This window comes from Octodon degus, unplaced genomic scaffold (genome assembly GCF_000260255.1).
Source record: "Octodon degus isolate 3935 unplaced genomic scaffold, OctDeg1.0 scaffold00009, whole genome shotgun sequence".
Classification (NCBI taxonomy): Eukaryota; Metazoa; Chordata; class Mammalia; order Rodentia; family Octodontidae; genus Octodon; species Octodon degus.
Genome location: NW_004524585.1, coordinates 28268784 through 28291508, shown reverse-complemented (window position 1 = coordinate 28291508; position 22725 = coordinate 28268784). Strand labels below are relative to the sequence as shown.

The following is a 22725-nucleotide window of genomic DNA, read 5'->3' as shown; positions in this document are numbered from 1 at the left end:
CCCTGTGTCTTGAATACCTACTGAGTGCCTGGCTGAGAGAGGCGTGTCAGCGCCTGACTGGTGTTCAGCTGTGGGTGGGGCTATCCCAAGCCTCTATGTAAGTCTTGAATTTGCTGTGAAGGCTGTGTAAATATGAAACATTTCCAACACTAGGGACGTGATTTATACTCCTGTGTTATTTTAGATCCCAAAGTCATGTCCTGTCATAGGGAAAGGCTTAAATTCTGTAATAAAAAAATGTGGGCTTGGAGCTTGACTGTGTTATGAGAAAGTTCTTTAAACTCACCAAGTCTGTCTTCTCCCTCTGTATAATGTTATAAAGATGAAATGGCATGACATATAAAAGGCTGATAAATAACATCGGGAACTAATAACTATTGAGCACTCACTAGGTGCTTGGCATGTTCTACATGCTTTAATTCTCATAACTCACTCCGAAAGATACTAACACTGTCCCTACCTTTACAGATGGGCAAACTGAGCTCAGCAGTAAGTAGCTCCCTCCGGGTTACAGCAGAAGTAGCAGAGCATCTGGTTCCAGGGAGGTTCTCAACTACACTTCTGTGCTCTGTGTTGCTCAATCCATTGTTAGCATATGGTGAAGCCCTCAGCGCATGGTGCTGTCTAGTTTATCATCATTATTTGCAGCGGGCCAAGATGGTGGTGGTGATGACCTGAGTTTTACTTCTGTCGCTGTTTAGCTTGGTCGTGTCCTTGGATCCAAGTCAGTGCTTTCTCATAGTCGTGGACGAAGGAATGAGAAACTATAAAGTCATTTACGTCAAAGTGCATGGACCCTTAGGAGGAAAAGCCCACAGTTCTATTCAGGAATTTGTGTATAAAGAATGCAAAGTGTTCCAATACCAATTGTTCCAGTCTCTCCTTATGGTTTTGATTTGAAGTCTAAAGTCACCATGAGGCCCTGCATATGGTTGCATTTCAAAGATACCACAGAACTGTGGAACGCTAATAGTATGCACAGAATAGCTTTAGTTTTGTCTCAGGGGAATAAATTGATCTAGAAGAATAGTAGAGGGACTGGGGGTGTGGCTCAGTGGTAGAGAGAATGAGGTCTCAGATTCAATTCCCAGCACAAAACTTAAAACAAACAATACTACCGCAAAACCTCACCCCAATACTAACAGTACTAGACATCATCTATTGTTACGAGGCACATCGCAAAACTAAATGACTTAAAATAGCAACCTTTTTATTTGCTCATGATTTGTTTACAATTAAATTGGATTTAGCTGAGTGTTTCTTCCACTGTTTTGCCTGAGGCCACTCATTGCAGCCATCAGTGGCTGTCAGCTTGACAGGGAACTGGACAGTCCTCTGTAGCTTCCCCCAGCTGGCAGTTGGTGCTGGCTGTGGGCTGGGCTTGTCTTTCCATGCAGTTTCTCATCCATAAGAGGTCAGCTAGATTTCCTCTCCTGGGGCTGTCGGGAGTAAAAGAGAAGGAACAAGGCCTGTTGAAGCCCAGGTTAGAAATTCTTGTTCCTTTTTGCTTCATTTTATTGATCGAAGCAAGTCACATGGCCATTAGAGATTCATATATAAATTCTTAATAGCAGGCCCATGGGAGAATAGTAGTAAATTGCATAACAATATTCATGTTTCTTGATTTCACTGCCTAGATGCCCAAAAGTATTGATACTTTTTTAAAGTATAATTTTTGACTCTAGATCTAAGCAGATTAAAATATGATTTGTACATATTTGATAGGTTTATTACAATTTTTTACACATCAAAAGAAGACATAGGGAATAAAAACACTGATCATAACTGTAACTTCACCTCTCAGAAATAAGCACTGCTAACAATTTTTTATTTAGATTGTACCCACCAGAGTGAATACTTACTTAAAATTCTAAAACCTGCTTTTCTCTGTATACTATATTTGAATACCTCCCCATGCATTAGACATTTATTCTATGTCTGCATAATGTTTTCTCACATATGAATGTACCTGTCCTATGTGTAAACAGGTTGTGATATGGTTTGAATATGATTTGTCTTCCAAGGATTCATGTACTGGAAGCCTGGTCCCCAGTGTAGTGATGCAGGAGGTGCTAGAGCCTTAACAGGTGGTGCCTCTTGGGAGGTCCTTAGGTCACTTGGCCACTGCCCTTGAAAGGTATTAAGGTAGTCCACTCACATGGAACCCTGAGTTAGTTGTCAGGAGAGCGTTATTATAAAAAGTGAACCAGGCCCCACTCCTCACTCTCGCTGCCTGTCTGACCTGTGCTGACATCATTTTCTACACATGCTTCTGCCATCATGATGCAATTTGCCATGGGCTGATACAAACAGAGGGGACCTCACAGAGCTGATGCTTTGCTCCTGGCTGTAGAAGCTTGAAAACTTGAGCTAAATAAATTGTTCTTTAAGAACTCAATCTCATGTACTTAATAACAAAATCAATTAATACAGGTTTTTTTCCATTTTTGCTATATAAATAAAGCTGTATGTACATTCTCAGGGTAAATTCTTCTTGACTTGATCAAAATATATTTTGGACTTCTGAATATGCTAGGAAGATAGGATTTTTAGGCATCCATGTTTAATTTTTTTTATGTATCATGTATTTAATTAAGTTCTTAGTAAAAAATTTATAACACTAATTTATGAGGATAAATTCCATTTGTCAGAGCAAAAACGGATCGCAGGTAGCCCCGGAGCTGAGGAACACCTTTGATTTTTGCCAAAATCTGTGAGTCCACCGCTTTCTGATCCACCTTGCACTGCTCTGAAATCTGGTATTTCTCTTTCTCGGTGTCGAAGATCTCGCCCTCCTGGTGTCTGGGCTTCCGCAGCTTCTTCTTCTTAAAGTAAGCATCAGTGAGGTGTTTGGGGATTTTCACTTTGCTGATGTCAATTTTTGTAGAGGTGGCAATGACAAATTTCTGGTGTGTTCTTCGTAGAGGAACACGATTAAGGCTCAGAGGCCCAGTCACAAGTAGCAAGCCACTATCCAAGTGCTTCAGGAAGACCACTCTCTTGCCTCTATGACACCTGGTGAGGATGATCAAGATGGTGCCGGGAGTGATGCTAGCTCGAAGTTTCCGCACATGCTGACTGAAGGGTTTCTTGCCGTGGCTCAAGAGCTCTCGGGACACATCTTCAGTAGGGTAGTATCTAGGCATTTTTCGAAACTTAACCACCCGACTACCTCCATTCTTGTCCCCACCGACTGGTTTTGTGATTGTAGCAAGAACTTTCTCCTTCTTTTTCTTCTCAACCGTTGATTTAGCAGCTGTGTACTTTCTCTTGTACAAAGCCTTTCTGGAATACATGGCAGATCGGGAGTATCTACCAATTCCTCTAACAAGACAGGATTTTGGCTGCAGTGGGGCTGCCCCTTCTTGGACTTTTTTGCCTTATTCACCTTGCCCTTTTTACCAGTACCACTGGCAGAAGCCTTCTGGGCTTCAGGTTTCTTCTCTTTAGTGTCTGGCTTCTCAGTTTTTTTCACCCACCATCTCGCAAGATGGGAAAGAGAACTTTGCATCCATGTTTAAACTCATCAATGAGCAATTTTGTAGGGCTAGATGTATTATGTTTGAAATGATGTTAAGGAAACATTTCTAAAGTTACTTTAAAATGGAAACAAAAGAATACATACTTTACATTTCATCCGCTAATCAAAATATGTATACTTAATTGGTGATTTTTATGGACCAAATATGGGTCCACTGATTAGAGTTCTGGCTCTTTCTTCTTATATACCATATCTGCTATCCGTGATGCAGCTATAATTTCCAAATCTTAGTTTCTTTGTTTTTTCTTTAGGTGGAAAACTTCCATCGCCATGTGTACAAATTGTAAAATTATGTCTTCTCACCCATCCTGCCCTTCTATCTCTTAGATTTTTCATGCTCATATCTCATTTGACAGCAGTGTTATTTTTAAGCACTTAGCTTTATAAGGTGTTTCTGATACGTGCCTGTTTCCATAAGAACTTTTTTGGTAAAATTTTATTTAATGCAGTATTTATTCTACAAGTACAATTATAATTTTGGCCAGTATAAACCAATATGAGCACAAACAACTGATTCTTGGTAAGAATCCTACTACTCTGATGGGACCAAAAGTGTTGGAGACTAAACAATAAGTAGCCCTTGAGCTGAACACATTCAGTGTGGACTTTGCATCAGAATTATATTTTACAGAAGCATTGAAAAGCTTTGGTTAATTTGGAAGTTTAGTAATAGATTAAAAGACCTTTTACATTGTTTGTAGAGGTAGAACCTATACTTTTTCTGAAGGAAATGATTTCTGCATTTTTTCACTCTTGTTCTCCAATTAAAGTTTGTATTACAGCAAGTGTTTATTTATCCCTCTCCTCATCTTTTACATATTAAGCTCATGTCTGTGAAGCATGTCACAGAAGGATTCTTCATGTGCTGCAGTTATTGTTGTTGTTTAATGTTCTCTTTGGTCATTGGAATTTCTCTTTTTCATATTAAGTGTTCTCCTTCACTTGTTAACAATGTGTTTCATAGCTGCAAAATTAAACCAGTGAATACTTCATCTCCTTTATTTCTGTCCACCACTGAAATATTTCTTTTTTAAAAAAATATATTTAGTACAGGGTCTCACTACACAGATCAGACTCATAGTGATCCTTCTGTTTTTAGCCTCCCAAGTGCTGGGATTACAGGCACGTGCCACTGCGCACAGTCTCAGTTGTCATCTCAGTGTGCCCTGGGAGCAGGGCTGGCATGGCATGCTGGGATGAAACCCTAGTCTCTGCATCTGCCTATAAGCAGGTGCTTTAATCTGCTGAGCTATCAGGCCGGCCCAACTTTTTTTTTTTTTTTTTTTTTTTCTTGTAGGACAGTAGCAGCTGTGACTAGACTCCGAAAATAAAACATAGTAAAGAATTTTAAGATGGTGGAAAATTTACTGATGCAGTGTTTTAATTTGGTAAAGTATAGTTGAGTCTATAGATTATTTCAACAGAGAAGTTAGGTATTGTACGAAGTCAAATTATTTTCTTACAAATTATAGCTGTCCTCAAATCTGAGTCTTAATGTGTAAATGCAGTTGTAGTAGATGAGTATGCATTTAGTTATTCTTCATTCCTGGGGATGCTTTGGAAGTAATTGTAACATCTCTGTCAAGGAAGCTATTTGAAAACATATTAGATGTCAGAAGACTTTAAATATAAATCATGTAGATTAAAATCTCTGTGAAACAGATAATACTTATACAGTAGTTAAGGTGCTACCTAAACCCTACTGTAGCTAAGTCTGAAAGACGAAGACCAGAGTCAGTCCTTTGGTGTTGATGGAGCTCAAGACAAAAAGGAGGCTTCTGTATTCTTTTTTTTTTTTTTTTATGAGCTATGTCATCTACCAATATGTGCTACAAATGACTTGTGAACATTATCTCTTATAGTAAAGATGTGAGGAACTTGAGGAGAAATGCTAGTACAGTATGCTTGGCTGACAAGTAAATGTAGTGCTTATTTATGATTCTGAAGCTCCTACCCTAATTTTTAATAAAATAGCAGTGAACTCATTAATTATGACCCTTTATAGTTTATAAAATATTGTGACTCACTTACCTTATTTGATCCCCATGATAATCTAAGTAGGCAGAGCAGTCTTTCAATTTTACTCTTGAGATAACTGAGATTGTGATGTATGCCAAGTACTGGAGCCATGACTAGAATTCCTAGTTTTCACTATACTTAGTGTCTCATAAGCTGTTCATGTTTAAATTATATTCCAGCCTTGAGAAGAATTGTGTGAGTTGTCTGAAGAGTGAGTGTACAGTAAAAATGAAGCAGTGCCTACACCATCATCACTGAAGTTTTACTAGGCCATGCTGACCCGGCCCCACAGGGTTATGTTAGAAGGACCCTGTTAACCTCATAGCTAGCCTCTAAGTTCTTACCATATTCCAAGCTTAAGAAACTTTAGCTTAGCCTTTGCATGGATATGATAATTTTCATTAGTTAATACTCCATTTTAATACGTTGAATATTACTCCTTTTAGTTTGACATTAATTGCAGGCTTCTTTCATGCTAGATACTGGGAATACCAAGTGAATGAGGGAAGATCTCCATCAGGTAGGATAATTCATGAGAAAAACAAAATTTGAAATTGCAGTTTATGCAGAAATTTTCTGTTCTGCAGAATAAACCAAGGCTTGAGATTTTTTTAAACCTTCCTTCCTTTAAACTATAATTCTTTAATAAATACAAAGTTATAAAAATTAAAATGTACCAGTTATTCTAGAAAAGTAAAAGTGATACATACAGGTTTTGGAACTCAGTATTTCATCCTAAGTGTGGTAGCCTGTCCAGGCAATAGTGTGTACTGTTTCCATTTTCCAGGTTTCAGAGTGTGCTGCTGGTGGTGGTGTGTAGGATGGAGAGAGGGAGGTGACTCATGATTCAGGAATGACTGCTCTCTCCCTGTAACCTCTGCAGCACATTGGCCAGGCAACGGTGTAATTAATGCAGCACAGTCTAATTATAAACAACTCTGTACAGTGGCTACCAAGAAGCAAGCCTGTACCTGATGTTCTTCTAAGTTGGCAGGGCTACTTTAAAATGATGACTAGATCATGTGACATTTACTATAAATCAGGGTGCTTTTCCTTGATTATCTCAGGCATTAGATACCATGAGGGAAAGAAAAATGAATTACAGTAATATAGTAATCTTACTGAGGTGTTTTTTTTTTTTTTTTTTTTTTTCCAGGGCGTATTTCTTTATTGTGAATCCTTCTAGTCTTTTTTTCTTAGGAAAGGATTTATCTTAATTTTTATGGCATGTTGTTTTAAGGAAAGGAGGAGAAATGTTGAGGTAAGACAGCTTTTCTAATAATAGTTGGACTGATTTCTAAGAGATGAAAGAACCAAAGGTTTGGGAAAATTTCATTGTAGTAGTATAGTTAGTAGGAAAGAGAAAAAAAGTCCTATGGCCCAAAAATAGTAAGAAGGGTAATAGGGATAGAAAAATAAAGTGGCTACCGTAGCCACATGTGCTGTAAGTGGTCTCATGTACAGGGTAGAAGCAGGATAGACACTGTACGTGGTGCCTGTTGGATTTGTGGGAGAATGGCTAACAACCAAGAGTAGATTTAGTTTATATAGGTTTCATAGTTGGGTCTCAGAGATTCAGGATAAAGATGCTATGAGGATTGATTTCATGTCATTGCAACTTAATTATTGTAGGATAGTGGTACTAATTCTGAAAAATGGGACTCAGGTTGTGACTAGCTTAAATGAAGTAAAATGTTTTAATTGAGGCACTTATTTTTTTGTTCCTATTTATAAGTACACAGTTAAAATTTTAAATGGACACTTAAAAGAGGTTGTACTTTTTTAAGAAAAAAAAGTGCAACAATCCAAATACAGGACTTTCACTGTGATTGTGGGACACATATATTTTCTTAACTTGGAGATAACTAGCATTTTTCACTGCATAAGTGATTTTGTTCTTTGCCAGGTATCCCCAAGAGAGGGACAAATCAAAGACAAACTTGTTAAAGGACTTTGTTTCTAGCCCATGAACCTGTTCTGATCTTTTCTGTTTGTTGACCTAACTAGACTTGGAAAATAAGTCAAAAATTGATCTTGGAGATCAACTAGGATTTGATATATGTGAAATTTTAGTCCAGTTTCTGAAAGAATATGATTTAGAGGCAAAACTCTTGCTTTCCTGTCCTCTAACAGTGTGTTTGCTTTAATTTTCTATTGTTTAACTTTCTTATTTCACCAATTTCTACTATGTTCTTCACTCACGCTTCTACTTAAGTTGCTGTTTTCTAACTTGGTTTTGGTGAGAAGTTATATGCTATTTATTTTAAATCTTTTTGTATTGAAACTTACACAATAAATTTGTGACATTTTGATGTACTTTCATTATTTCAGATATTTTCTAAATTCTTTGTGCTTTCTTTGGTTAGTATTATTTGTATCTTTTGTAACCTTAGTTGTTGCCATGTACAAATTATATGCCGTATTTGTGTTACATTATGATTTATGGTAAACTTGGAGATTTCTGACTTAAGAATCAAACCAGCACCTTTTTTTCTAAATAAGTTTAAAGTACGATCTTCATGAACTACCTGAAATAAAAGTAGTTTCTCCTGGTTTGATTTGCTTAACTTGCTATGGTAGTATACACCAAAAAAAAGTGTGATTCTAGTATACAGTCAAGTGTAGCACATGGTTTGATGGTCTCGTTTCTGAAAGATTAAGATTCTACATAACTATTAATCTAATGGGTACTAAATAATAAAAACTTAGTTACTTAGATTTTGGTGGGCACCTAAGCCTTTGTCAGGAAATTGGATGTTAGTGAAGTACAGAGAAGAGGTAGTCTAGAGTCAGACTGTACCTTAAATAGGACATGGATGAAGAATCAAAGTTTACATGAATTCAGGGGTTTGATTCCCAGCACCAAAAAAAAAGAAAAGAAGAAAGTTCTGAAGGATTTGAACTCAGATGGGAATGTTCTTTTATTAAGCTGAGATGCTACATAGACTTAGTTAGAAATGTTGAATAAAAATATACAGAACATAGCCTATTGTTGTGTATATTCAGTCCCATGTAGAATGAAATACACTGGCAAATGCTAAAGGAAACATAATCCTTTTTTTTTTTTTTTTGTATTTTAGGGAAGGGTTTATAGGGTGTTCAGGGTCTCACTACTAGATCGGACTAATAGTGATCCTCCTGTTTACAGTCTCCCAAGAGCTGGGATTATAGGTGCGCCACCACACTCAGTCTCAGTGCTTCCAGGAGGCAGGGCCAGCACAGCAGAAAACAATCTTCCCATGTGAGGTTAAAAAAAAAAAAAAATCAGAAAAAGCCATTTTGACTTTTTGTGTGTGTGTGTGTGGCTGGCTCAGCTGGGCTGGCACAGCCTGTGGTACCTGGGGTCGAACCTTGGTCCCTGCACGTTTGCCTAAGCAGGCACTTTGGACCACTAAGCTATCTTGCTGGCCCATGTAGATATTGTTAAAAAGCAATATAATTATGCAACTAATTTACAGGACCATGGCAGGTATTAAAATGGTAGCACAGTGGCAGGGGTGGTATTGGAGATTCAAATATAACAATATTTTTTCTGTTAATGAATTACATAACCTCCAAACAATTTACTATTAAACCAACAGACTTTATCACAAGAAGTTTGAGACACTATAGAAGTTTAGAAAAGTAAATTTTGAAAAGTAGGATATTGTAGTAGCTCTTTCATTTTTGGACCCTTCACAGAAGATGGATAGATGGTGACTTGCTAAATCCACACCCACAAAATGATTAAAACTGTAAAATAGAATAATTTTAAAAGCTCAGAATGGAGAGAAGGTGGGAAAAGGCATTCTCATTGGCCTGTTAATGAAAGCAGAAATAGTCAAGGTAAAAATGATATGAAAGTTTACTTTAAAAAGTAACAAAGGGGCTGGGGAGATAGCTCAGTGGCATAAGTGCCTGCATGACAAGCTCAAGGTCCTGAGTTCAATCCCCAGTACCAAAAAATAAAAAGTTAAAAAAAAAATCTGGGTATGGTGGTGCACACCTATAATCCCAACACTTGGGAGGCAAAGACAGGAAGGAGTATTGCTGTAAGTTTGAGACTAGCCTTGAACTCACAAAAAAGAAGAAAGAGAAAAAAGGTGATAAAGGAAAAGGAAAACCAAAAATTATACTTTTTCTTAGTTTACATTGTAGCAGATCAAGTTGAGTTGTGCAGTAATGGGTGTAAGGAAGTAAAGGAAGAATAATGCATCCAGGTGGAGGGAGAGAGGGAAAGCCACCTGGAGGATACCAGGTAAAAGCAGTCTGTCTTGTTCTCAGACAGTGGCCATCTAGGATGACCAGAATACAGTTGGGAATCTTGGAACAGACTGAGACCAACATTTTTCAAACTTAGATGTACATAAGTCACCTGAGGGTTTTATGAAATTCATGTTTAGGGAGAGACATGAGAATCTGCTCTTCTAATAAATGACAGTGTGATGTGAATGTGTCCCATCATCATAACACTTTGAGTGACAATACTGTCACGTTTATCCTATTTATCAGCATTTCATGTCATAAATTAATTGCCACTGTTCATTTTTTTGAATAGCAAAAAATATGTAACATTTCTGTTAAGCTAGATATTAAATGGTTTAATATAGGCTGTGTTCTGGTGATGGTGAAATAAAGTGCTCAGCAACTTCACTGTCAGGTACAGAATTAGTAATTTAGGTACACACGCCCATCTTTTATTTCCCCAGAGCTGGTTATTTAACCCAGGGCTTTGTACACACTAGCTATCATCTTTTTATTGAATTAGTGTACGAGAATAATAATGGAAAGAGCCCAAAATTTGAAATCAGAGTTAGACCTGGGCCCCAATATCAGTTTTATGACTTAAATGACTGTCTGGTTATGAAAATAAATCAACCCACTTTTGTTTTTCCATTTTCTCATGTCCAAAGTATCATAGAAGGCATGTTATAGAAACTTGGTGATGATTAGAAATGATACAAATAAAGTACCTTGTAGAGAAAGGTTAGTGATGGTTATAAAATTTGATGACTTTTGAGATCTTACACAGATAAAGTTTTGTAATTTTTAAGGAAAGAACATTAAATAGTCCAATCCCAATTATTGGTGTGTAGATATGAGATATTTTTTGTTATTCTAAGGAAGTTGGAGGGGTAGTGCATTGTGTTTTTCCTAACACTTCCTCACCCCAGGATACTAACACTTATGGTATATATAGTATAGTTGTTACAGCTGAGAATGTGTTGTACTCTCGAATGTGATGGAAATATGTAAAATAGGTTGCATTGTAGTTTTATCTGAGTTTTAGTTTTGTGTCATATTTTTATTTCTTCTTGCTTATAGAAATTTGCTGTGGTATAGGAACATCTCTCTCTCAGGAGAAATGATAGTCCATCTGTTGCTTAGGCCTACTGGTTTGTTGTGCTTTCTAGAAAGAGTGGACTCAAAGATGAGACCACAAAGATCATGGAGGCAAGTTTGTGGACTTTGGGGCAGAGTTCTAGACTCCAGCCACCCAAACCCTCAAAGAACGGCATGGACTGTATGGGTGGTCACATCCCTTTGGTCTGCTGATCTCACCTCCCCTCTCTGTGAGGACAGCCATAGCCAGAGGCACAAGCAGCCCTTTTCACAGCCCCTGCTGTAGCAGGGGCCCAGGTAGTTGGATAGGAATGTGTTAAGGAAATGAATGTGTAATCTCAGATGACTTTTTTTGGAATGTATATTTAGCTTTTTTGTTTCATGATTGGTGTATTTTCATTTATGGTTGACTTTTTAATGGATGTTTCAAGAATGTTACAAACATCTTATTAGCTCTGAGATGGAAACAAGTCTTGGTGATTTAAAAAATCTTAGATTAAATTTGTTCTTGCTAAAAGACATGGTATTATGTGCTGTTTTCCCTCTAACTTTTCCCTTGTCCTATGTTTTAACTTTTTAGACAGACTTCAGCTCCCCAGGAATATGATTGAAAACAGTATGTTTGAGGAAGAACCAGATGTGGTGGATTTAGCCAAAGAACCTTGTTTACATCCCTTAGAGCCTGATGAAGTGGAATATGAGCCTCGGGGTTCTCGACTGCTGGTGCGTGGCCTTGGTGAACATGAGATGGATGAGGACGAAGAGGATTATGAGTCATCTGCGAAGCTGCTGGGCATGTCCTTTATGAACAGAAGCTCTGGCCTTCGGAACAGTGCGGCTGGCTACAGACAGAGTGCGGAAGGGGCTTGTTCGGTACCCTCTGCAAAGACCTTGGGAGTCTGTGCTTTTGTCATTGTGGTTGCTATTTCCATCATCATGGTGATTTACCTACTCCCAAGATGTATCTTTACCAAAGAAGGCTGCCATAAAAAAAACCAATCAATGACACTAATTCAGCCACTTGCAACAAATGGGAAGTTATTTCCATGGGCACAAGTGAGGCTTCCCACTGCCATTATGCCACAACGCTATGAACTTGACTTACATCCAAACTTAACTTCAATGACATTCAGGGGTTCTGTGGCAATTTCAGTTCAGGCTGTTCAGGCCACATGGAATATCATTCTTCATAGCACAGGTCATAATATTTCAAGAGTAACCTTCATGTCAGCAGTTTCAAGCCAAGAAAAACAAGTTGAAATCCTGGAATATCCCTATCATGAACAAATCGCCATTGTTGCCCCAGAAGCCCTCCTAGCAGGGCACAATTACACCTTGAAGATAGAGTATTCAGCAAATATATCTGCTTCTTACTATGGGTTTTATGGAGTCACTTACAAAGATGAAAGTAATGAGAAAAAGTATGTAGCCCTTTTGAATGATTTTGGTTCTTTTTTTTTTTTTTGTGATGACTTCTGAAATAAGGATCCTTTGCCCAGGGACAGTAACTACATTTTTTAAACTTAGGAAATTATGTCCAAAATGAACGATGATTTGGAAAAATGTTCTATTTTTCTGAGGCAAAGCTTTGTCATATGCCATGGTAGGGTGGGCTAGGAATGTGCTGGTGGAAGGGATGGATAAAGATTTTTATTAATTATATTCTCACAAAAGTTATCTTGAGCTTTTCAATTTTATAAGATAAATCTAATTTTCTGTAACTATGCAGTGGGAATCAGGAAATGGGAAATGACTAGAAAAATACTTATTTTTGTAATGTGAAGAACTTTTAGGAGATATTTAATAAGATAAAGAGGGCAGGAAGTCTAATATGCTTTCATGTATCATATTCAGTGTCCTGAATTTGTGCTGATACACTTTTTTAAAAAAATACTTCTCTCTATTGGACTTCTGATAGAAAGGTAAAATTCAACAAGAGTATTCAGCTCCTTATTTAGACCATGTATTTTGTACTTTACTCTCAGTAGCACATAGCTGGAATATCTAAAAATGTCACTTATACTACATATTGATTATTCATAAGTAGTGATGATGCTAAGTCAATTCTCTTATGTTCACCAAGTCTTTGTTACACCTGCGTGTGTAATTGAAACATTCTCACACCCTGTAAATTAGGATATGAATTACTGTTTCTCATCATTTAGCTAATATATGTTGATATATTATGCAAAATAGAGGTAAATATTTTATGTCTATCTTAAGGAAGTTATTTGATTTTTCTTAAATGGAGGGATAAAGCAAGTTCTATAGTTCTATTCAGATAGCTTTTATTCTTCCCTTTAAATAAATCTTGTCAAGTATTCTTGTATGGTATTTGACATTGAACAAAAATTTGGGGCTCCATTGGTGCTTTAGGAGTTCTTGGCTTTAGTTCTCTTACAGTAAGCTCCATCCTCCCTAGGAGATATAGGATATACGTCAAAATAGCTCGTTGGGCCAGAGAGATAGCTCAGCATTCTAAATACCTTCATGGCAAGCACAAGTACCAAGGTTCAATCCCTGGTACCACATGCCATGCCAGCCCTGTGCAGAACCTGCCACCAAGGCTGGGTATGGTAGCACACACCCATAATACCAGCGCTAGGGAGGCTGTGACAGGAGGATTACTATGAATCTGAGCTGCATAGTGAGATCTTGTACCAAATAAATAAAAACAAAAAACAGTGAGTTGGTGTGAAATCAGAACTTTGAAATAGGCCCCCTAGCTATCACAATCTTATCTGATCAAATAATCAGAATCCATGGGTTTGTTACTGTGTAATAGGAATAAAAAATGTTGTATAACAGAGTTTGTTGACTTTTGGTACGAGCACTTGTTGATTATTGCCATGGGCTGGATTGAGTTGTGGAGTATGCTAGAAAACAGAGTATGATTCCTTAAAATTAAGAAATATAACACTAAAAATAGTATTGTAAAGTCTTAAAATAGTTTATGAAACTCCTATTATAAACAAATTTTAAGTTCCTTAATATACCTGTTAAGAGTACAAAAGCCCCACATTATTATGTATCTTGGTAGAAGATAAAAATTTAGATTGTTTATACCTTTCAGAATGTCAGAAAACTAAGCAATTTTTAAAAATATGTACTCTTGGGGGCCTGGGAGATGACTCAGTAGAGTAAGCACTTCCCTGGCAAACGCAAGGGCCTGAGTTCAATCCCCGGTTCCGGAAAAAAAAAAAGGGGGGGGGGGGGGCGGGGAGATGGCTCAGTGGAATAAATGCTTCCCGGGAAAGCGCAAGGGCCTGAGTTCAATCCCCGGTTCCGCCAAAAAATAAAAATAAAAATAAAAATATGTACTCTTACAATTCTTTCCTACTTCCCCTACTTTCTTTTTTTTCACCCCTATTTTCTACATGATTACCAACTTATTCTTATTTCTATCTTTATCTCTATAAGTAAAGAAAATCACATTGTTTTTCAGCTTACAACCTTTAGCACATCCTCATTTCTATCAAGTTCAAGACCTTTCTTTGGTGCCAGGGAGTTGGCTCAATGGCTTAAGTGCCTGCCTGGCAAGGACAAGATCCTGAGTTCGATCCCCAGTACAAAAAAAAAAAGACCTTTCTTTGAAGCTGGATCTGGTAGTGCATGCATATAATCCCAGCACTGGGGGAGCTGAGCCAGGAGGATCACTACGAGTTCAAGGCCAGCCTGAACTACATAGTGACACCCTGTCGCAAAAAAAAAAAAAAAAAAAAAAGGCATCTCTTTTAACAATAATGTTTTGTCTTAAAATATTCTGTTCTAGTTTTATCCATAATTAGACTCTTGTGTGAAGAATAGGTATATTATCAAATTTATTACCTGGCTGCTAGTCAGTTGTGTTAAATATGTAAGAATACTAAGGGCCAGGTGAAGAAATGGGCTATTAGAAGCTTAATAAGTCTAGATTGTTTCATGTGTGGTGATTGCTACATTTAGTGTAGTTTATCCAATAGAAAGATATTAGGGCATGTCTTCACGAGGAAAGTAAGTAGAATGATTTTAAGTGTGAAAGAATTTAGTTATGCAGTGTTTGCAATAAACATCTCTGTAGGGTTTTTTATTGTGTAGAAGTGGTTTTTATCATGAACAAAAGGCCTGGGTATTTGGTAGATGAGCCTTTCAATCACAAGAATATTTAAGAAGACTGAGATCTAGGTCAGTGTTTTGCTCAAGGTCCTATGGCTGAAAGTTTTAGATTTTGGGACTTCATATGCCAAATTCCAGATTTTTCTTTTCTACTTACCATCTAACAGTGGAAACTAAGCCCTAAGCAAGAGAGGCTCCTATGGAATGGTTGTAGTTGTGATAGATTGCCTCGTACCAGAAATTGACACAGCAGGGTCACAACTGCCCTGATTATTTTGTGGCCCTTTTTACATAATTTTCTAAATAAGATTCTACTTTATTCCTCTACTTATTTGAAAATCTGCACATTCCCCATTTCTTTTCATACTTTTTCCTTAATCTATTATTGAGAATCATTGTATGTGTTAAAATATTAGCAGTTGGTACTGTGTTATGTAAGAAAGGAAATTGACTCGTTAAAAAAAGTAAAAGAAAACAGTACTACAGGTCACTTATATTTTTCAGTACTCATGAAAGTAAGCTTGTGAATATGAGGTTTAGTGGTACAAAGCCAGAGTGTGTACAGATGATTAATTAGTGGAACCCTTACTGGCCTTCTGTGAGAAACCTATAAGGCTTCAGAGGCCAGCTGCAGCTTACTTGTGTGGCTTCTTTTCCAGCCACTCCTGTCAGCTGCCCCTTTTCTGAACTTGCCCTGCTTGGTCTTTCCTAGTGCTACCCACTCTTTGAGTGCATTCTTCCCTTCTCATCTTTTCCACATACTCCTTATGTTTTAAGGCCCTCTTTAGACTTTATCCATTTTGTAACAGTGTTTTGACCTCTAATCAGAATTTGTCCCATACCTTTATATCCATACTTTGTTTTCACTGTTAGAACATGATTTGCATTCTGACATAAGTTTCTGCCCTCCATTGATTGAGTCCTTTAATGAGTAGGATTATACCATGTTTATCTTACATGGTAGGTGATCAGTAACTATTGGATTTAATTGTATCTGTTTTAGGTACTTTGCAGCAACTCAGTTTGAACCTCTGGCAGCAAGATCTGCTTTTCCTTGTTTTGATGAACCAGCATTTAAAGCCACATTTATCGTCAGGATCATAAGAGAAGAGCAATACACTGCTTTATCAAATATGCCTAAGGTACCATTCCATTTTTTTGAATATAAAGTGTTTGAGCCAGGCTAATGGTGAGATTGATTGGAGGCATGTACATTAATAATACTTAAATAAAAACTCAAATACAGTATGTATTGAGATCGTTTGGGAAATCTGCCTGTGGAGAACCTAAAGAAAAAGACATGTTGGACTTGGAATGCATAGATAGAAAATGTGTCCTGTGTATGAAAGTTGTGCAAATATTAACACTGTGAGCCAGTATAAGATGAAAGCAATGATTTCTGAGACAGAATAAATTTTCTGATCTCGATAGTATTACTTAATAATGTGGAATTGTGGAACATTATTACTTAATAATGTTCTTGGTGTTTTATGAATAAATGAAAAATGGATGTAACTTGGAGGTTGATGTCATGAACAGGAGCCCAGTGAGTGTCAATTCTGAATGGGAGGCAGTGGGCACAAAACAAAGCAGAAATTTTCTTCCTAACCAGAACCTAGGGTAGCTTTTGATTGTCTCATATATCTTAAGAAGCTTCCCGGAATGCTGTGGCTAGGGCAGAGGAGAGCTGAGCCGTGTACAGCAGGCTGTGGAGCCCACTCCTGTTAGCAGCAGAAGGCAACATGATATGGCTCTGTCTGGAATGGTATTCCGATAGCTTTACTTCTACCACATGCTTCACTTCAGTCTTCCACAACCAGGCCAGCCAAATAGCTCAGTGGATTAAAGTGCCTGCTTAGGCAGATTCAGGCCAGGAGTTCGATCTGGGCGTGGTAGCACGCGCCAGTAATCCCAGCACTTGGGAGGCTGAGAACAGGAGGATCACTACGAGTCTTGTCTATGCAGTGAGACCCTGCACACCCTGTGCTAAATTAAAAAAAAAAAAAAAAAGATCCCCAATCTTTCACAACCAGGTAGATGCCTATTTGCTTGTTGTCTTTAACAAATTTAATTAATGATTCAGATATCCTACATGTTTGCATTTCTTTATTTTGTGTCTGCTACAGACTTTGGTGATTTATGACCTTTGATCCCTCTAAACCTTGTTGAGCTCCTCCACATGGCATGGAAAGCCCTTTCACATCACTTGGTGAGGTAGAGAGATCCCTAAGTCATAGGAAAGGATTTAAGTTTCTGGTGGAATTAAAGAGAAGAAATGGAACCAGTGCTCTCTCTAGTATACATGTATTTAAAGTTACCCTGGGTTTACAAAGTCAAGAATTTCCACTGTACTTAATGTGTGCTCTTGGCAAAGGATGGTGAAACAAACTGAGACCAAGGGTATGCTCTCTCTAAGAACTTTGGCTGAAGGATTAAAATATGCCAGCATCTTTGCTCTTCATGTCATCTGTAGTTTCTGTGTATTTGTTACTGTCATTTATTCCTGTAGTTACAGAACTATCGCATTTTCTGTTTGCCTGTAGAAGTCGTCAGTTCCTATGGAAGATGGACTTTTTCAGGACGAGTTTTGCGAGAGTGTAAAGATGAGCACTTACCTGGTTGCTTTCATTGTAGGCGAGATGAAGAACCTGAGTCAGGATGTAAATGGAACCCTGGTATGTTGAAGTAATTGTTCAAAAAGCTGTCTCAGAGGAGGTTGAGAGAAATTCTTATAATTTCTGTCTTCTGAAGGAAAAGAAGCTTTTGAATCACACATTAACAGTTTATACAGAAAACTTGCTTATTATTCTTAGCTTAATGCTTGAAAGCCAATTTTCATGTTCCTTATTTATAGCAATATGGTGGTCATTTACCTTATGTAGTTATTTATACTTAATCAAAATTAGGGGCTGGTGAGATGGCTCAGTGGTCTAAAGCACCTACTTAGAACAAGTTTAGCAAAGCACAGGGACCATGGTTCAATCCCCCAGCACCACATGCCAGCCAGCCCCGCCCCCTGGTGGGCTGAGCTGGCCACACACACACACACACACAAATAAATAAAAAAAATTAAAAAAAAATCAAAATTAAATAAAACTCTCCCTCACTAGCCACATGTCAAGTGCTGTGGTAATATTCTTGAGGCTAGTGGCTACCGTATTGGGTAGGCTGTAAAAATTAGATCCCCACTCCTACCCTTTTAAAGCATATTCTGAAGTCTGGGCTGTAGCTCAAGGGGAAGACACGTGCTTTGCATGTGCAGGGACATGGGTGCAAGCTCTCATATCAAAAACAAACAACAGAAACCCCAGAAAGTCCTGGCTGAGTTATTCATAGAGCATGAAGGTTGCTTAACTAAAGGGTCTGGTATGTCTGCATTTTGGAAAAATAGATCCTTTATTCTAATAAATATTCTGTTTTTCTTCATCTTGTAAAGGATTATTTAATTGATTTTTATGCTTAATGTAATAGTAGAGAATTAATAAACCTAATACTTTCATATACTGATAATACAGAAGAAAAAGTCTTTTAAAACTTTAAAGACCCTCTTCCATTATTCCTCCTTCAGTCCACCCATCCCTCTCTTTCATCCACTGCGTTGGCTTCTTACTATTTGTATGGTTACATTCAAACTCATTCTGATAGTCAAATCCTTCCATACAAATACAGCTATGTTTTGGAGTGCTCCGGTGTGAATTCTTGTAGCTAGCCAAGTTGAATTATTCAATATATGTGTGTGTGTGTGTGTGTGTGTGTGTGTGTGTGTGTGTGTGTTTATGCCACATTTATATATTCTTCTCTGTGTGTGTGTGTGTGTGTGTGTGTGTGTGTGTGTGTGTATAGAAGAGGAGAGATTGAGAAGTTTCAGACAACTTCTTTCTTGCTTTTTATTTACTCATATTAGGAAGCAGCATGGTAAACATAGGCCCCAGAGCTTTCTTGGGCTGGAGTCTCTCCTATGTATCTTAGCAGCTCTGAGCATTGGGCAAACTGTATTCTAATCTTTATACTCCATTTTCTACAACTCTAATGTTGCATGCACACAGAGACACAAATCCATATGACATACACATGCATATTATATGTACATGTATAGAGTGCACACTTCCCTTGCACACAGCATAGAAGTATATTGTGAAATCCTTTGCATGTCAGGGGATGTAAGTTATTTTTACTGCTACCCAGTAGTGATGTGTTTTGAAAAAATTAACATAAATGAACAAAAGTTTTATTAGTTTCCTCCATTTTTATTAGGAAATGAGGAACATAATATCCATGAAATTATACTTTGTGCTAGCAGTCCTAGGCACTCATTTATAAACAATTTCATTTTATAAATTGCATGGAAAAGAAAATAATACACTGCTTGAGGGGAGGACTTAGCCCCATCTTGCCGAGGAGAAAACAGTGTCTCAGGTAGGAAGATTGAACTAAGACTATATAGCCAGTAAGTGACAGTGAAAATTTCACAACTGCTTCTTGGTACTTTGGTAAGCACCAAATGTTATAAATAACTTCTGCAGATACAGTAACTAGAAATGCAAAACTTGGAGGGTTTTTTTTTTTAATGCTAAAAGGACTTTTGTTGCGTTAAAATGTAGTGATCTCTGAGATGATTTCTATTTTATGATATTTGATAGTAGATGTATTTAACAAGACTTAGGAAAAAGGGCTTTACTTGGTAATGCCAAACAACTAAAAATGTCAGAGTTGACTGTAGTGTCCTGTTCAGCAATAAAAACTGCTTTACAACTAGAGGGGTAGCCTTGTGGAAGAGTGTTTACCTAGTGTCCTGGAAATATGAGCCGAGATTAATAATGTCAAAAAGGTTGAAAAGGGGAGAAAGGGAAACAAAATGAGAGAGCGAGGGGGATGGAAGGAGCGTAGGAAAAGAAACAAGCTGTAGTAGGTATGTATACCAACTCCCCAGGAAAATCATAAAACGTGTGTGCTGCAAACATACTAATAGAAGAAGAGCATGTCAAAGGCTTAAGCAGAAAAGAACATTTACTTCTATTCTTTTCTCCTTATTCCGTAAACTTCTTTCTGCCTCCAGGACTGTTATAATTGCCTACGAAACTCTAGGCCAGATGTGAAATACACTGTTTTACTTACCAGTCTTAAGGTTTTTATTTTGTTTTTTGCTTCTGTATGCTTTCACTTTTGTCATAGACAGTCCTATTTGCTAAAGTCAAAATTCATAATTAGTCCACATCCAACAGTCAACATTTAAGTAAATTCTGCAACAATCTTATTATTACTGTTATTGTTACTTATTTATTTATTTTTATGTATTTAGTACAGGGTCTCACTACACTGCTCAGACTCATAATGATCCTCCTGTTCCTAGCCTCCCCACCAATGGGATTATAGGTGTGTACCACCAAGCAGGCCCGATATTGGTGGCCTGCTTGGTGCACAAGGTCCAGTCCTGCAGGGATGTGGTGCCGGGGATCAAATCCTGATCCCTTGCGCGTGCCTCAGCAGGCACTTAGTCTGCCAAACTATCTCACTAGCCCAATGGTATTATTTATGTGGCTATGATTCTCATTTACTCACATTTAATTCAGAGGTATGACTTTGTATGAAATTTCCATTGAAAACATTTCTACCTCAAGTATCTGTTTACCAGCCTGGAACATTGTACAGTTTATATTATTCTGCTGTAGTCTTTCTAAGTAGTTATTGTAGATAGACCTGATACTGTTTGTTTTAGGACATGCTATTTTGTGTCCAGTTACCTGTTAGAAAGCCACTATTTTTCAGGAAGTTTAGTCATGAAGCTTCGTATTTTCTCTCCTTATATAGCTTATATGTCATGTTTTTCTTTTTTGGTGTGGAGAAAATGAGTCTTAGTTCTATTTTTGCTTCTGTTTTTGTTCTTATTAATGTAAGGAAAAGATAACTGAAACGTAACAAATCTGTTGTTTCAGAATCTTAAGAATCTTTTTCCCAGAGCTGATCAGCATCTTTATGCAGTAGGTTTTTTTAGAATCAACCATAAGGTCCTTGTAAGACATCTGCCAAAGAAAGTTTAAAATTTACATCTTAAGGCCAGCTACATTCTATTTCACAGTGTTTTGTGTGTGTGGGGGGGGGTGGTTAGGAATTTAGCGTAGCCTTAGGCATGCTATGTGTGGGCTCTACTGCTGAGCTTGCAGGCCCCCACTAATGTTTAGTGTTCTCATCATTCCCAGAGTGCTATTCAAGACTTCCTTGGCCGGAATGGATTGTGCTCTTCACTTTTTACAGCTTCTGCTGTTCTTCGAATGTTAATGAAGATTTCTGTCTAGTAAAAACTCATAAAGCATGTTCTCTTAAGAGGAGGAGGAAGGAAGAATAAATAGCAGACCACCTTTTTCTTCTAGCTATGCTATTCCAGAAATGGGGATAAGTACATTTTTGGGTCAGATTTAAGTTATGTTTCTAGTTATATGTATTTAATTTAAATAATTATCCCACAAAAGAAAAACTAGCCATTTAAATAAGGTGGATCATTCTATCTTGTTTCCTCCTTAGCAAATGCCTGGAGTGAATGGTCTGTGGAAGACATAAATTGGTTGTTTCCTTGGATACTTTTAGTTTTGTGTGTCATTCAATATAAATATATATATATATATATATATATATATATATATATATGATAACATGGTCCATTAAAATAAGCAAACAACTGAAAAAATGAATATATAAATAAGTTTTCTCAGCACTGAAAGAAAACCTGGCTATCCATACTTGAGAGTATTTTGATCTCTAATCAGTTTTTTGTAATACAATTTCAAGAAATGTACAATTTATGCCAAGTAGATTTAGAATTAACTCCACCATAAAATGTGACTTCTCTCTATTTAGATGCCAGGTATTAAGATAGGTACTCAAAGGATAAAAGGATAAAACTTGTTATCCTTCAAATAATTCAGTCTTCATAGCTCATAAGTAGAGGCAGTTGCAGGGAATGAAAAAGGAAGAATATCATAAAATTTAATGGGTAAATGTTTATAAATTGCTATAAGATGGCCCCAACTAGCTTATTTGGAAAGTTATGATAGCTTAAAAATAAAGGAATTACTAAGAGTTTGATTTTTCTTTTTAGAAGTGTTGTATTCAAGGCAGGAGGATCACTGAGTCTGAACTGCATAGTGAGACCCTGTACCAAATCAATCAATCAATCAATCAATCAATCAATCAATGATTTAAAAAAAGAAATATTGTATTCATGGAATGTATCTGCTAAACTCTGTAGAGATGAAAATAACATGCATTTTTCAGATATGCTGGTTCTGAATTGTGGCATTTTAATTGTACCTGTCCTCACATTCTACATAATATTCCTTTTAGGTTTCCATATATGCTGTACCGGAAAAGATTGATCAAGTTCACCATGCCTTAGAAACAACAGTGAAGCTTCTTGAGTTTTATCAAAATTACTTTGAAATTCAGTATCCACTTAAAAAATTGGGTAAGAGTCAAACAATGCCTCTGATTTTTATTGCGTTTATTACTGAGATGTTTTACAAATGTTTTTTTAAAGAGCTTTTGCCAAAGTTATTTTTTAAAAGAAGAAATGTTAATATGTTAAAACTGTTTGTATTCTATGAATGTACCTGAACTTGGAGCTTAAAACACTTAGAAGTTTATGGAGCTTTCACAATGGTGCTGTATAAGTGAGAGTTTGCTGAGAGCTCAGTCTGGAGTTTGATAAATTTCAAGAAAAATTCTAATTTAAAAAAAAAACTCATGATGGGGGT

At 37.1% G+C, this 22725-nt stretch overlaps 1 protein-coding gene across 4 annotated transcripts in view; it reads left to right on the top strand.

Annotated features, from left to right (window-relative positions):
• Lnpep (leucyl and cystinyl aminopeptidase) overlaps positions 1-22725 on the top strand; it is an 84318-nt gene that overhangs the window by 25470 nt on the left and 36123 nt on the right. For 3 of the 4 annotated variants that reach the window (XM_023708460.1, XM_004625425.3, XM_023708458.1), the window contains 4 exons: positions 11463-12303; positions 15981-16119; positions 17521-17652; positions 22316-22436. In XM_023708460.1, coding sequence (XP_023564228.1) covers positions 11486-12303; positions 15981-16119; positions 17521-17652; positions 22316-22436 — 1210 coding nt within the window. In that variant the 5' untranslated portion in view covers positions 11463-11485. Of the gene's footprint in view, positions 1-6779; positions 6822-11462; positions 12304-15980; positions 16120-17520; positions 17653-22315; positions 22437-22725 lie in introns of those variants that run through there. The other variant, XM_023708459.1, reaches the window with a different exon arrangement.